General features: G+C 44.9%; 1 protein-coding gene across 3 annotated transcripts in view; it reads right to left on the bottom strand.

Annotated features, from left to right (window-relative positions):
• LOC140462878 (rho GTPase-activating protein 39-like) overlaps window positions 1-16,740 on the bottom strand; it is a 203,923-nt gene that overhangs the window by 110,270 nt on the left and 76,913 nt on the right. For 2 of the 3 annotated variants that reach the window (XM_072556292.1, XM_072556294.1), the window contains exon 2: window positions 5,958-6,392. In XM_072556292.1, coding sequence (XP_072412393.1) covers window positions 5,958-6,392 — 435 coding nt within the window. Of the gene's footprint in view, window positions 1-5,957; window positions 6,393-14,625; window positions 14,809-16,740 lie in introns of those variants that run through there. The other variant, XM_072556293.1, reaches the window with a different exon arrangement.

The following is a 16,740-nucleotide window of genomic DNA, read 5'->3' as shown; positions in this document are numbered from 1 at the left end:
CCTGTTTCCATACTGTAGGGATTCTATGACAATCCTCATTCATCCGACGGTTAACCAGTAGAACAGAATAGCATTGAAGAGAGACATGTTACAACAGAGTTTGGCCCTGCACTCATCAGGACAAATGCAAGAATGCCAAATTTCAAATCATCACAACCATTTAAGGGTGAGCAAGTTAACTGATTGCTTTTTTCATGGCAATGCCTCAGCCAATGGTGAACTAAAAGAGTGTAGGAACTCGGAACAGGAGTAGGCCATCTGGCCCCTCCAGCCTGCTCCGCCATTCGACAAGATAATGGCTGTTCTTTTTGAAGACTCAGCTCCCATTACCCGCCCGTTCATCATAACCCATTGGTTGCTGGACGTTGTTCATCACAGTATCTCAGTTCCAAGGCATCACAACAAGAGTTCCTCAGGGCTGTGTCTTGCTTTATCAATGACCCTCCCTCCATTGCTAAGTCAGAAGTGGGGGTGCTCGCTGATGATTGCACAATGGTCAGCACCATTTGCGGCTCCTCAGATACTGAAGCAGTCCATGCCCAATTGCAACAAGACCTGGAAAACATCCAGGCTTGGACTGGCAAGTGGCAAGTAACCGTCATTGCTCGGCATGTGTGGTATAACTTTCTTCAACAAAAGAACATCTAATCATCCCCCTTTGACATTCAACAGTATTACTCCCTCTGAACACCCCCAGCGTCAACATCCTCGGGGAGACCAGTGGTGAGAAACATTGGACCATCCACATAAATACTGTGATACCAGGACCAGTTGGAAATTCTGCTGCAAAATTACTCAGAGCCACTTCCTTAGATTAATGTGGTTCCGACAACACAAGAAATTTGACACTATCCAGAATAAAGCAACGCATTCACCACTTTAGATGTTCACTTCTCCTCTCCCCTGCCACACAGTGACAGCAGTGTGTTCACTACACACAATGCACTGCACCAACATGGCTCGGTACCTTCGAAACTCATTATCTCATGGCAAGGACAACATACAGAGGGGACAATCAGAACCTGCCAGATCCCCTCTAAGCCACAGATCATAGGACAGTACAACAAGAAAAGGCCCTTCAGCCCACCATATCTGTGCCATCTATGATGCCATTCTAAACTAATCCCACTTGGTCCATATTCCTCAATTGCCAGCTGTTCATGTGCATGTCTAAATGTCTCTTGAACGTTGCTAATGTATCCATGTGTACCACTTCCCCTGGCAGAGTGTTCCAGGCACCTCCCACCCTCTGGGTCAAAGAACTTGCCTCTCACATCTCCTTTAAACTTTCCCCCTTCTAACTTAAATCTACGGCCCACCGTATTTGACACTTCCGCCCTTGGGGGGCCGGGGTGACTCTTGACTATCCACGCTATCCGTGCCCCTCATAATTTTATACACTTCTACCAGGTCACCCCTCAACCTTTGACATTCTTGTGAAAACTATCCAACTTTGTTCGATCTCTTATTGATAGTACACTCCAATTCAGGCAATATCCTGGTAAACCTCTTTTGCAACCTCTTCAAAGCCTTCACACATCTTTCCTATAGTGTGGTGACCAAAACTACACACAATACTCCAAATATGAAGTAACTAAAGTTCCAACATGACTTGGCAACTTTCATACTCAATGCCCTGACCAATGAAGGCAAGCATGCAGTATGTCTTCCTTGTAAAATCATCTTCTCCACTTGTGTTGCCTCTTTCAGGGAGCTATGGACTTGCAACACCCTGATTGAAGATGCAGGACTTAGGAGCTGAAGTAGTCCACTCGGCCTATCAAGTCCACCTAACCATAAATAACTCAATGAGACTAACTCCATTCTCATGTCCACACTGCTCAAGACTTAACTCCCCTGTTGACTGAAAATCCATCCAATTGTCACTGTTCTTGCACTGCCCAGGGTCAAAAGCCATCTCTGTAGAAGCGCCGTGGGTGTTCCTGCAGTGTGGGAGCACAGCAACTATGGAAGGGGGCTCATCACCATTTTTTCAAAGGCATTTCTAGGAAGGATGAAACAAATACTGGCCTACCTTCTCTGCAAGGCAATGCCAGAGACACACAGAAATGTAATTTTACTAAGAATGTGGGAGAGAATGGTCTAGTCTTGGTCAGCGACTTGACAATGGACCAATGGCTGATGTACAGCAAATGGAGGAGAGATAAGTGAGGTTAACAAGTAGGGCCGTGGACAGGGCTGTGACTTGATGCTTTGCTGCGTGGTAGCACATGGTAATAATATCCAAAGCATTTCTGCTGAACACAAGGGAATATCACTTTGAAGCCTTTAAACATGCAATTGGTGAGAATGTAAAATTTCAGCAGAATTTCTCCCATATATAAAACAGTAAAACATCAATATTGGACTAGATGCGACACACAGCGTTAGGAAGCTCAAATTTTAACTCAGTTTTGACCTCCGTTTACTCCAAGTAATACGATCTATTGACAAGGACCTCTCAGTGTTTATGTTGACAAGACTGAATGGTTATTCTGCAATACCTTCTCCTGCACAAAGCAGAACACACTGAAGTGTAAACAGATTGTTAACAGGGTGCAGTGTTTCACTGAATGTTGAAAAACAGTACTTACCATTTTCACAACTCGAGAAAGTCATTCTTAGCTCAGAAATATCTCCAGAGGCTCTACATTGCAATATCCAAATCTTAACAAAACAGTTCTAGGGCTTTTATCTGAGTGACCTGACCCAAATCTAAGTGATACAGTTAACTTGGACAAAATGTTCTGTTGCCAGTATTTATCATCTTATATCCCATTATCACATCCACCTTCAGACATCCTCATTAAAAGCAGAAACGTCAAAGTTTCTCCACTTGATTCTGCGTATCCATAGCAACCCACAATTGGAACATAAATGTTCAGGCCTTGTTTCAGCCATAGTTGTGCTGGCCATATCCAAACTCACATGTCACCTCTGTGCTCACCAACGTACATCATCCCCCATCCTCAGTGGGCACAATGACATGAAGTTACAAAGGGATATTGACTGGCAAAGTGAATGGGCAAAACGGTGGCAGCTGGAGTTCAATGTAAGCATGTCGGAGGTTATCCATCTTGGACTGAGAAAGGAATAGATCAGGGAACTTTCTAGATGGTATGAAGTTAAACACACAAATATCCAAAGGGAATTGGGGGTCATGGATCTTTACAATGCTACAAACAGAAACAGAAAATAATCAAGGAGGTTCATGGGATGTTGGCCTTTATATCGAGAGGATTGGAGATGCAGAGGTTATGCTGCAGTTATACAAATTCCTGGTTACACCCAACTTGGAGTAATGTGAGCAGATCTGGGGACCATTCATTAGGAAGGATATATTGCTTGGAGAGAGTACAATGTAGGTTTACAAGAATGATACCTGGACCTCAGGGCTTAGGTTATATGGAGAGATTATATGAAATAGGTCTGTTTGGTCTAGAATCGGTAGGCAAACATGTCGCATTGAGGAGGCAGGGAGGCTGCAGAAGGATTGGACAGGTGAGGAGAGTGGGCCAAGAAGCGGCAGATGGAGTACAACGTGGAAAGTGTGAGGTCATGCACTTTGGTCGGAAGAATAGAGATAGGGACTATTTTCTAAATGGGGTGAAAATTCAGAAGTCTGAAGTGCAAAGAGACTTGGGCCTTCTAGTTCAGGATTCTCTCAAGGTAAACTTGCAGGTTGAGTCAGTAGTTAGGAAGGCAAATGCAATGAGCGAGAGGACTTGAATATAAAAGCCAGGACGTATTTCTGAGGCTCTTTAAGGCTCCTAAGTCAGACCACATTTGGAGTATTCTGCGCAGTTTTGGGCCCCATATCTCAGGAAGGATGGACTGGCCCTGGAGTGTGTTCAGAGGAGATTCACAAGAACGGTCCCAGGAAGGAAAAGCTGAACATATGAAGAACTTTGAGGACTCTAGGTCTATAATCGATGGAGTTTACAAGGATGAGGGGGGATCTGATTGAAACTTACAGAATTCTGAGCATCCTGGACAGAGTGGGAATTGGGAAGATACTTCCATTGGTAGGAGATACTACGACCTGAGGGCACAGCCTTCGAGTAAAGGGAAGACCTTTTAGAACGGAGTTAAGGAGAAACTTCTTCAGCCAAAGAGTGGGGATTCTATGGAATTCACTGCCACGGAAGGCTGTGGAAGCCAGGTCATTGAGTACATTTACGATGGAGATAGATAGGTTATTGATGGCTGAAGGGATGAAGGGTTATGGGGAGCAAGTGGGAGAATGGGGTTGGGAAACTTATCAGCCATGATTGAATGGCAGAGCACACTCGATGGGCTGAATGGCCTAATTTCTGCTCCTTTGTCTTATGGTCTTAATTTAGAAGGTATGGGGCTGATCTGATTGAAGTTGTCAAGATATGAGCAGGAAAAGACAGGGAAGACAAAAATAAACTACCTCCAATGGTTGGCAATTCTAGAATGAAGGAGCATCGTCTGAGAATTCACGAGGAAGGGGAGATGTTCAGGAGAGATGTTAGGGAGCACTTCCCCACATGAGGGTGGTAGCTGTTTGGAACGGTCTTCCACAAATGGTGGCAGATGATGATGCATTTGTTACTTTTAAATCTGAGAAGATAATACCTTTGCTCAACAAACATTTAAGAGAAATAGACCAAAGGCAAATATATGGAGTTGGGTCGCGTATCAGCCATGATCTCAGTGAATGGCAGAACAGGCTTGAGGGGCTGAACGGCCTTCTCCAGTTACTATGTTTGTGTTTTTTTTTAATTTTGGCAAATTCTCCCAGGGTGTTCCCTCCCTTCATGTCTGCCATTTCCATCACAGTGCCATAGAGTCATACAGCATGGAAACAGACTCTTCAGCCCAATTCGTCCGTGCCGTCGTGATACCCTAATCTAATCGAGTCCCATTTGCCAGCAGTTGGCCCATATCCCACTAAAATCCTTTTTTATTCATATACCTGTCCAAACATCTTTCAAATATTGCAACTGTACCTGCATCTACCACTTCCTTTGGCAGCTTGTTCCACATAGGGCACCACCCTCCGCCCCTCAGGTCCCTTTTAAATTGTCCCCCTCTCACCTTGAACCGATGCCCTCTCATTTTGAACTCCTGTACCCTCAGGAAAAGACCTTGGCTATTCATCTTATCCATACACTTCATGACTTTATAAACCCCTGTAAGGTAACCCCTCCCCTTCCTAGTGAAAAAAGTCCCAGCCTTTTCAGCTTCTCCTAACAACTCAAAGCCTCCAGTCCCAGTAACATCTTTGTAAGTCTTTTCTGGACCTTATCCAATTTAAATAACATCCTTTCTAAAGCAGGGAGACCAGAGTTGCACACAGTACTCCAAAAGTGGCCTCACCAATGTCCTATACAACTCCTATCGTCAATGCTCTGACCAACAAAGTTAAAAACCACACAACACCAGGATATAGTCCAACAGGTTTATTTGGAAGTACAACCTTTCAGAACACTGCTCCTTCATCAGGCAGCCAGTGGGAAGGGGCAGTGCTCTGAAAGCTGGTGATTCCAAATAAACTTGTTGGACTACAACCTAGTGTTGTGAGATTTTTAACTTTGCCCATTCTAGTCGAACACTGGATGGTCCACATCATGGTTGACCAATGAAGGCAAGCGTACCAAATGGTCTCCTTCATCACCCTGTCTACCCACGACTCCACTTTCAAGGTATGTAGCTGAATCCATGAGGATCTCTGAACTCACTGAATTTCACTCCCATGATACATCCCTGGCAACTGTGCCTGCAGTCCTGGAACTCGGACCTGTCCCGCCCTAATCCAATCCGCCACCCTCTCATCCTCGAGGAGGTACCTTCAAACATTTCTTTCTGAAAAATGTCTTGATCTGGTCCCAGCGTTAAGCCTGGTTCAATACCTTTGTCGAGAACAACCTTTCACAATGTTAAATGGTGCTACCTAAATGTGCAGCGTGGCTGCGCTGTTACGGCCTTACCCTGCACATTCTTTGCGACTTGCCGAATTCTGCATCGCCCGGACAGCTTCGTTCCCAGTCTCCGTGTCCCCAGCGTGGATCCCCGGCAGCTGGGCGGGGAAAGCGCAGACCTCGCCACCGGAAGGCTTCCGGGAGTGAGCACCGTCGCCAGGCGGTTGGCTCCGGTTTTCCGATTGGGAATTCCTCTTCATGGCCTGCAGCCGGGCCAGGGGCACAACGTCGCAATTCTGTGGCCGGTGCCAGACGGTTTGTTTGGTGAGGGCATTGTAGTAATAGAACCTGTTGTTGTTCTGGTCAAACAGCTCCCACCACTGGTTCTCGCTCGATTGCCGGATACGGACCCGCTGTGGTGGATCCCAGCCACATTCGCCCGTGACCAGGTTAACGTACATATGCTCCCGTGTCCTAGGCTCAATAATCTCCACCCAATCTGTGCTGGAGAGAGAGAAAATGGGGAAATAATCAATACGTGTATTTGAAGTAACCCGAGTCAGATTTACAGTGAAGGGAACGGGCCCAACTACATCAGCATTTATCCTCCACAAGACCCCTTGTTGGCCTATTTTGCCTAAATGGGACTCGGTTAGCTCAGTTGGCTGGATTGCTGGTCTCTGATACAGCATCAGGTTCAATTCCCGCACGGGCTGAGGTTATTATGAAGGACTCTCCTTCTCAAACTCTCCCTTCGCCTGAGGCACGGTGACCTTCAGGTTAAACCCTCACCAGTCGTCTCTCTCTCTCTCTCTCTCTCTCTCTACTGAGAGAGTCGGACGGTGGCGATTTGAACTTTGCTGTTGTTATTTCGTCCAAACCCCCACTTTGGATCGCTCCTGTGTTTGAGCTGAAGGGTGGCAACTCCCAGTACAGTACTGAGGGAGTGCGGCAGTGCTGGGGTTGCCAACTGTCATTCAAGATGTTAACGAGGCCCTTTCTGTTAATTTTAAATTTGTATTAGACAAAACCTTTGCTTAACAAACATTTAAGGGAAATGGACTAAAGACAATTATTTGAAGGTAGGTCCCAGACCAGCCATGATATCAGACTTGAGGGGATAAATAGTCTACTCCTGTTCCTATGTGTATTAAAATTTTGGCAAATTTTCCCATGGTATTCCCTCTCTTCATGTCTGCCATCTCCAAGGCGACAGAGAGTCATACAGGCCCTTGGACCCAAACCGTCCATGCTGACCAAGTTTCCTAAACTGAACTAGACCTGTTTGCCGGCATTTGGTCCATAAACCCTCAAAACCTTTCCTATTCATAAGCCTGTCCAAATGTCTTCCAAATGCTGTAATTGTACCAGCTTCCACCATTTCCTCTAGCAGCTAGTTCCACACATGCACCAGTCTCTACATAAAAAGGTTGTCCCTCAGGTCCATATTAAATCTGTCCCCTCTCACCCTAAACCTATGTCCTCTAGTTTTGGACTCGCCTTCCCTCGGGAAAACACCTTGACTGTCCACCCTCATGATTTTATAAACCTCTACAAATGTCAGCCCCTCAGCCTCTGACAGTCCAGGGAAATTAGTCGCAGGCTATCCAGCCTCTCCCTATATCTCAACCCCTCCAACATCCTTGTAAATCTTTTCTGTACCCTTTCAAGTTTCACAACATCCTTCTCACAGCAGGGAGACCAGAACAGAACGCAATATTCCAAAAGTGGCCGAACCAATGTCCTGTATAGCTGTAACATGACCTCCCAACTTCTATAATCAACTTTCTGACCAATGAAGGCAAACATACCAAACACCTTCTTCACCACCCCATCGACCTGCGACTCCACTTTCATGGAGCTATGAACCTGCACCCCTCGGTCTCTTTGTTCAGGAACACTCCCCAGGCCATGAAAAACAATGTTTTTGCTACATGGCCTATCGAGCTCATCAGTTTTGACTTAATCCTTGCATCTACACTCCCCTGGATAACATCTTTGGGAAAAAAACCCAGTGCAGTGTTTTAATTTTTTTTCTGACTTCGCAACCAAAAGGTATTTTTGCGCTCCTTATTCCCATCATCCTTTCTCCAAACTCTTCCTTCGCACTGTGTGTGGTTATTTAATATTTAATCAAATCTTGTAACAACTGAATCTTTTACACATAATAAACATAATACACATAATTTACGCTTAATTTCTCACAAGATTTTCCTATTAAGTCATTCAAGCTTCACTTCACTATGAGCCCTTCTTTTTATGTTGGGAACATACAATGCTCCTTTGTTAATCAGGACAGATTAGCTATTTTTATTACCCATGTGCAAATCACACTCCTCCACCATTAATTCTTGTCAAATTGAGATTAATTCACACAAACTTAAATCTAACATCAAAATGGCCATTTCCCTGATATTTATGCAAAAGCATGCCGGGTATCACTGCAGAATTACTGCTCAGTTTCAAAACTCATTTTCCCCAGAACAGACTGAATAAGAAAGCAACTATTAACAGCAACCACAAACCTCACTGTTTCCTTCAGACCTTGCCTGCCGATCGTCAAATCATTGCTACACAAGACAGCATTTCTGTGTGATTAGTTCCCCCTTGCAATTTATTTGAGATTCCCCCTAGAACTAAGAACAAGTACAGATTTGGCATGACGGTGAATACCCTTGCCAACTTTTATAGGTGTGCCATCAAGAGCATTCTGTCTGAAATGTATCACTAACTGGAATGGCAACTGGACCATTCAAGATCAGAGACGGTTACAGAGAGTGATGAACTCGGCCCGGACAATCACAAAGGCCAAACTATCATCAATAGAATCCATCTACCAGGCCCGCTGTCAAGGAAAGGCCGCCAGCATTCTCAAAGATCCATCCCACCCTGGCAATGTTTTTCTACACCCTCAACCTTCAGGGAGAAGGTACAGAAGCTTGAACATAAACACCAACCGGTTTCGAAACAGTTTCTACTCGACTGTTGTTAGAATGCTGAATGGACTCACAAACTCTTAACATTCACCTGTACCCTGTGTTTTTGTTTTTGCCACTGTTTACCTATTATTTACTTATCTATGCTACTTAACTCTGTGATCTGCCTGTATTGCTCGCAAGACAAAGCTTTTCACTGTGCCTCAGTACACGTGACAACAAATTCAATTCAATTCAATCCAGTTTAAATGGGCAAACTGCTGTCTTATTCGACCATACGAAGTCCAGGCAGGTTTGACAAAGAGAGGGAACAATGGAAGATCGTAAAGTACCAAACGAGCAATGGGGAAGGTAAAGGCCATCTTAGGTCTGAGATGGAGAAAAAAACCTCAGGGATGGAAACCTCAAATCGTGAAACAGCTCTTGGACGAGCACTTGAAGTGTCAGCTAACATTCAAGGCTGTGGGCCTAATGTGGGAAAGTGGGACTAGTGTAGTGGCATATTTTTGGCAGTACAGACCTGACAGGCCAAGTAGCCTCTTCACTCTGAATCTCTAAGAAGGAGAACGTTAAAACGTTGTTCCAGTTGTGTGGCTGCAGGTTTTGACAAAAGGTGCTATAACGATGGAAACTAACTGGGGAGATGCAGGATTAGCATTCGTACACATTCAAAGCAGCATTTAAGTAAGGCCTAAAGAGACACAGCACCAGTATTATTAAAACATGCTTTCATAATAAACTATGATTATATGGACCATGTGTGCAGAAAATTCCAACTTTTGTTTAATTGGCTTAAACACTGAACTTGCAATAAATACGCAGTGTAATGCCAGAATTGAGATGTTAAGGCATGTTAGTGTTCGGATTTGGAGTTTCCTAATCCTTTAAACTAGACTTCATGAAGACAGCACTTACTTTTCACCAAGAATGTTGTACTATACGCAGCTTGTCGAAACTAGAGTTGCAGACACATTCTCCATCATATCCTGTACCCGGAGGGGCACTAAAACATACCTCAGAGCTGACTCAGTACGCGTCAAACATCACTGTTCTGAATACTGTGACAAACTGATCCCATGGAAGCAAAGATTGGTCTAAAAACAAGGAATAAACTGCCTCAAACCATTTTCAAGTGAGGAACAAACAGAAACTCCCAAACCATTTTCTATTCACAATACATCCAGTGTTCACTTCAGTTTGATATTCATGTGACAGATGCCTTTTCAGAGGTGAGGAGATGGAGGATAGAACATAGAACATTACAGCGCAGTACAGGCCCTTCGGCCCTCAATGTTGTGCCGCCCTGTCATACCAATCTGAAGCCCATCCCACCTACACTATTCCATGTACGTCCATTTGCCTGTCCAATGACGACTTAAATGCACTTAAACTTGGCGAATCTACTACCGTTGCAGGCAAAGCATTCCATACCCTTACTACTCTCTGAGTAAAGAAACTACCTCTGACATCTGTCTTATACCTATCTCCTCTCACTTTAAAGTTGCGTCCCCTCGTGTTTACCGTCCGCATACTTGGAAAAAGGCTCTCCCTGTCCACCCTATCTAACTCTCTGATTATCTTGTATGTCTCTATTAAGTCACCTCTCAACCTTCTTCTCTCTAACGAGAACAGCCTCAAGATCCTCAGCCTTTCCTCATAAGACATTCCTTCTATACCAGGCAACATCCTAGTAAATCTCCTCTGCACCCTTTCCAAAGCTTCCACATCCTTCTTATAATGCGGTGACCAGAACTGTACACAATATTCCAAGTGTGGTTGTACCAGAGCTTTGTACAGCTGCAACATAACCTCCTGGTTCTGGAACTCAATCCCTCTAATAATAAAGGCCAAAACACTGCATACCTTCTTAACAACCCTGTCAATCTGGGTGGCAACTTTCAGGGATCTGTCTCCATGGACACTGAGATCTCTCTGCTCATCTGCACTTCCAAGAATCCTATCATTAGCCCAGTACTTTGCATTCCGATTACTCCTTCCAAAATGGATCACCTCACACTTGTCCACATTAAACTTTATTTGCCACCTTTCAGCCCAGCTCTGCATCCTATCTATGTCTCTCTGCAATCTACTACATCCTTCGTCACTATCCACAACTCCACCAACCTTAGCGTCGTCCGCAAATTTACTAACCCACCCTTCTAAGCCATCATCCAGATCATTTATAAAAATGATGAACAGCAGTGGACCCAACACCGACCCTTGCGGTACACCGCTAGTAACTGGACACCAAAATGAACATGTTCCATCAACTACAACCCTCTGTTTTCATTCAGCAAGCCAATTACTGATCCAAACTGCTCTGTCTCCCACAATCCCATTCCTCCACATTTTGTATAGTAGCCTACTGTGGGGAACCTTATCGAACGCCTTGCTGAAATCTATATACATCACATCAACAGGTTTACTCTCATCTACCTGTTTGGTCACTTTGTCAAAAAACTCAGTAAGATTCTTTAGGCACGGCCTCCCCTTCACAAAACCGTGCTGACTGTCCCTGATCAAATTATTCTTTTCTAGATGGTTATAAATCCTATCTTTTATAACCTTTTCCAACACTTTACCAACAACTGAAGTGAGACTCACTGGTCTGTAATTAACAGGGTTGTCTCTACTACCCTTTTTGAACAAGGGAACCACATTTGCTATCCTCCAGTCCTCAGGCACTATTCCTGTGGATGATGATGATTTGAAGATCAATGCCAAAGGCTCGGCAATTTCTTCCCTTGCTTCCCAGAGGATCCTAGGATAGATCCCATCCGGCCCAGGGGACTTGTCTATTTTCACACTCTGCAGTATTTCTAATACCTCTTCCTTGTGAACCCCAATCTCTTCTAATCTAGATGCAAGTATCTCAGTATCTTCCTCACCAACATTGTCATTTTCTATAGTGAACACTGTTGAAAAATATTTATTTAGCGCTTCCCCTATGTCCTCTGACTCCACACACAACCTCCCACTCTTATCCTTGATTGACCCTAATTTAACTCTCGTCATTCTTTCATTCCTGACATACCTATGGAAAGCCTTAGGGTTAACCCTGATCCTATCCGCCAACAACTTCTCATGTCTCCTCCTGGCTCTCCTGAGCTCTCTTTTTAGGTCTTTCCTGACTTCCTTGTAACCCTCAAGCACCCTGAGTTTTCACATTTTGTCCGAACATAAGCCTTCTTCTTCTTCTTGACAAGGAATTCCACTTCCTTAGTAAACCATGGCTCATGCGTTCTATATCTTCCTCCCTGTCTGACAGGTACATACTTATCTAGGACACACAGGAGCTTTTCCTTGAATAAGCTCCACATTTTTAATGTGCTCATCCCCTGCAGTTTCCTTCCCATTCTACGCTTCCTAAATCTTTCCTAATTGCATCGTAATTTCCCTTCCACTCTTGCTTGGTGGAGTACACCTATCCCTTTCCATCACTAAAGTAAACCTGACAGAATTGTGATCGCTGTCTCCAAAGTGCTCACCTACTTCCAAATCTAACACCTGGCCAGGCTCATTACCCAGTACTAAATCTAAAATGGCTTTGCCCTTCGTAGGCCTTTTTTTTAAAGATTTTTTTTTTCTTTTAGATTACTTACAGTGTGGAAACAGGCCATTCGGCCCAACAAGTCCACATCGACCCGCCGAAGTGCAAGCCACCCAGACCCATTCCCCTACATTTACCCCTTCACCTAACACTACGGGCAATTTAGCCTGGCCAATTCACCTAATCTGCATGTTTTTGGACTGTGGGAGGAAACCGGAGCACCCAGAGGAAACCCACGCAGACACTGAGAAAATGTGCAAACTCCACACAGACAGTTGCCTGAGGCAGGAATTGAACCCGGGTCTCAGGCGCTGTGAGGCAGCAGTGATAACCACTGTGCCATCATGCCACCCATATTGTGTGAGGAAGCTCTCCTGCACACATCAGACAAAAACTGACCCATCTATAGTACTCGCACTGTAGTGATCCCAGTCAATATTTGGATAGTTGAAGTCCCCCATGACAACTACCCTGCCTCTCTCACTCCAATCGAGAATCATCTTTGCTATCCTTTCCTCTACATCTCTGGGACTGTTCGGAGGCCTATAGAAAACTCCCAACAGGGTGACCTCTCCTTTCCTGTTTCTAACCTCAGCCCATGCTACCTCAGTTAACGAGTCCCTAAACATCCTTTCTACAACTGTAATACTGTCCGTGATCAACAATGCCACACCTCCCCCTCTTTTACCATCTTCTCTGTTCTTACTGAAACATCTGAATCCCGAAACCTGCAACAACCATTCCTGTCCCTGCTCTACCCACTTCTCTGTAATGGCCACAACATCGAAGTCCCAGGTACCAACCCACGCTGCCAATTCACCCACTTTATTTCGGATGCTCCTCGCATTGAAGTACACACACTTCAAACCAGGTTCTTGCTTGCCAGTGTCAGATACTTGATTTTGGAACTCCCTACTCTCATCCTCTTCTGTACCTGTCCTACAATTTTGGTTCCCATTCCCCTGCTGTATTAATTTAAATCCATCTTAATAGCTTTAGTGAATTTCCCACCCAGGATATCGGTACCCCTCTGATTTAGATGAACACTATCCTGCTTGTAGAGGTCCCACCTACCCCAGAAAGGGCTCCAAATTATCCAAAAACCCAAAACCCTCCCTCCTGCACCATCCCTGTAGCCACATGTTCAACTCACTAGCACATGACACGGGCAGCAAACCAGAGACAACAACTCTGTTTGTCCTAGCTCTAAGCTTCCATCCTAGCTCCCTGAAATTCTGCCTCAAATCCCCATCTCTCTTCTGACCTATGTCGTTGGTGCCAATATGGACCACTACTTGGGGCTGCTCTCCCTCCCCCCGAAGGATCCCAAAAACACGATCAAAGACATCACGGACCCTGGCACCCGGGAGGCAACACACCAACCATGAGTCTCTCTCGTCCCCACAGAGCCTCCTATCTGTCCCCCTAACTATCTGGTCCCCAATGACTACTGCTCTGCTCCTCTTCCCCCTTCCCTTCTGAGCAGCAGGTGCCTCACTGCTTTCCCCTGGTAAGTCATCCCCCCCCCCAACAGTATCCAAAACGGTATACTTATTGTTGAGGGGAATGGCTACAGGGGATCCCTGCACTGCCTGCTGGTTCCCTTTCTGTCCCCTTACTGTCACCCATCTGTCTTTTTCTTTTATCTGGGAAGTGACTACCTCTCTGTAAGTCCTGTCAATAACCACCTCTGCCTCCCGAATGATCCGAAGTGCATCCAGCTCCAGTTCCCTAACGCGGTTTTGGAGGAGCTGGTGTTGGGTGCACTTCCCACAGATGTAGTCAGCGGGGACACTAGTGGTGACCCTTACTTCCCACATTCTGCAGGAGGAACATTCCACTGCCCTAAACTCCATTCCCACTGTTCTCACTTCCGAAGTGACTACCAGGAAATAAAAGTCTTCACAGACAGCTCTGATTCCATTATGGGGTTGGATTTCAAAACAAAAAACTGCAGGCACAAACACTTATGAATATCAGTTGATGTCGAATTTTAACAAACACGCACTGCACTCTCTCGCAAATTTTGCAATGCTCTAGAACACGTTGTGTCTGGAAACCTTAATAACATGCTATGCAAGTCCAAGTAAAAATGTGTCTCCATTTTACTGCTTTATTGAAAAGCAGATGACAGCAAACTACCACTGCTGAAATGAATACTCCCAGTGAGAGAGCAGCATTCATGAAGACACTTATTTACTGTCTAAGAGCATTATAAATTCAGACAGTAGATTGTAATATGATACCATACCTTCAAACTTACTTCCAAGAAATTACAATACTCCTGTCATCCATTTTAAAAATTGCCAAGTTTCAAATGTAGTCTGAACATCAAGACCAAGTGCGATTGGAGGAGATTAGTGAATTGTAGCAGCTGTCGTTACTACAAGGTCATTTTTCACTCTGAGCTGCCAGCCTCCATGTTGAAGGCTGCTGAAGGTATGTCTTGTACATGGGGTGAATCTGAGCTACAAATAGCGACAGGTCTGGGCATGTCTCAAAACCAGAGTTTCAGTCACCAAAGGCAACCTCGTTTAAACCTCCGCAGCATTCCTCAAATTCAAGCATATACTGTGATAATGCCAGTCCCCAAAAGATAGGCATTTGGGAAGGGGTTTGAAAAACAAATTTTTTTCAAAGCAATGTACACATTGTGTAGAGAATAGAGCCCATCATATTCAATTTGCCAAATAATTGTATCTGTATCGTAGGAATTTAAAATTCTTCCCAAATGCTGGCATTCCATTGATCAGTTTCTCTCACTTTCTCCTCTCCACCACCGCACACCACACTGTGATCCAAAATACAATACAGCACAGTCCCACAGGGTCAGGGAAGTCAGAATCAAAATCACGACTCACGCAGGAACTGACAGGTTGGGAACTTCAGAATCTTCAAAACGCTCCTTTCACTGGAATGCAGAGGCAAGCAGCTGCGTGTAAAAGCTACAGCTTAATCTTTTCGCCATGTGCAGCATTTTTTCTCTTGCTTTCCTGAAAAAAGGTTGCTTGATGTTGGGATACAATACTACCTCTGGATGGGATACGGGGCGAGATACAGTAACCTCTAGGCTAGACCACCTCAATTTCCTTTCAGAGGGTCAGCCACTCCAGAAACCTTCCCCCCCAATAGGAATGGCAGTGTTATGCCAATAATGTGGTTGCCATAGGTGCTGTGTAATTCAGATAAATGCAGGGTGTTGTTTTTTGGTAAAATGACCAATGGCAGGATTTACACAGTTAATGGTAGGGCCCTGGGGAGTGTTGTTGAACAGTGAGGGGGGGTGGGGTGGGGGTGGGGGTTGGTACCAAGACCCTTCAAAGTGGTGTCACGGGTAGACAGGGTGATGAGGGAAGTGCTTGGAATGCTTGCCCTCATTGGTTAGGGCACTGACCATAGGAGTTGGGATGTCATGTTATGGCTGTACAAGACACTGACGACGCCACATTTGAAGTACTGCTACAAGAAGGATGTTAATAAACTGGAGAAGGTGCAAAAATGATTTGCAAGCATGTTACCGATACTGGAAGTTGGAGTTAGAATGAGATGCTGGATAGGCGGGACTATTCTCACTGGAGGGTAAGATGCTGAAGGGTGACCTCTATCGAAGTTTATAAAATCCTGATGGACATGAATAAGGTGAATAGCTGAGATCTTTTTCCTAAGGTGGGAGAATCCAAAACTATAGGTTTAGGGTGAGAGGGGAAAGATTTTGAAGGGACCTGAGGGGCAACTTCACCACACAGAGGGTGGTGAGTGTATGGAATGAGCTGCCAGAGGAAGTGTTGGAGGCTGGTACAATTATCGTAATTAAAAGGCATCTGGATGGCTGCATGAATAGGAAGAGATTAGAGGGATACGGGCCAAGTGTTGGCAAATGGGACTAGTTCAGTTCAGGAAATCCAGTCGACATGGATATGTTGGGCCAATAGGTCTGTTTCCGTGCTGTATAACTCCATGAGGTCTGAATCAGCAATACCAATTCTAATGCAGCTGCTAAAACCCATACATGGAGACATTCCCAAACACGCTGCAGGATGCTGGATCAGATGATGGGATCCAATCACAAGTGAAGCTGGAATGAGAGTTTGGAGCTCTAGAATAAGGGGACAGAGATGATGGGGAATTCCTTCTTAGTAAGGGTGGCAAATCTTTGAAATCAGCCTGCAGCAGAGGCTGGCTCACCGAACAGATTCCAGGCGAAGTCAGACGGATTTTTGAACAAGGAGTGTCAAAATAAAGGGTCGCCCATTTAAGACAGAGAAAAGGAGGAATTTCTTCTCTCAAAGGGTCGTGAATCAGTACCGTTCTTTAAAATAAAAATCGCAGAGGGCTGCCGAGGCCCAGTCATCAAGTATATTCAAGG

Source organism: Chiloscyllium punctatum, chromosome 37 (assembly GCF_047496795.1).
Source record: "Chiloscyllium punctatum isolate Juve2018m chromosome 37, sChiPun1.3, whole genome shotgun sequence".
Taxonomy (NCBI): domain Eukaryota; kingdom Metazoa; phylum Chordata; class Chondrichthyes; order Orectolobiformes; family Hemiscylliidae; genus Chiloscyllium; species Chiloscyllium punctatum.
This window is presented reverse-complemented; position numbering and strand designations above follow the sequence as displayed.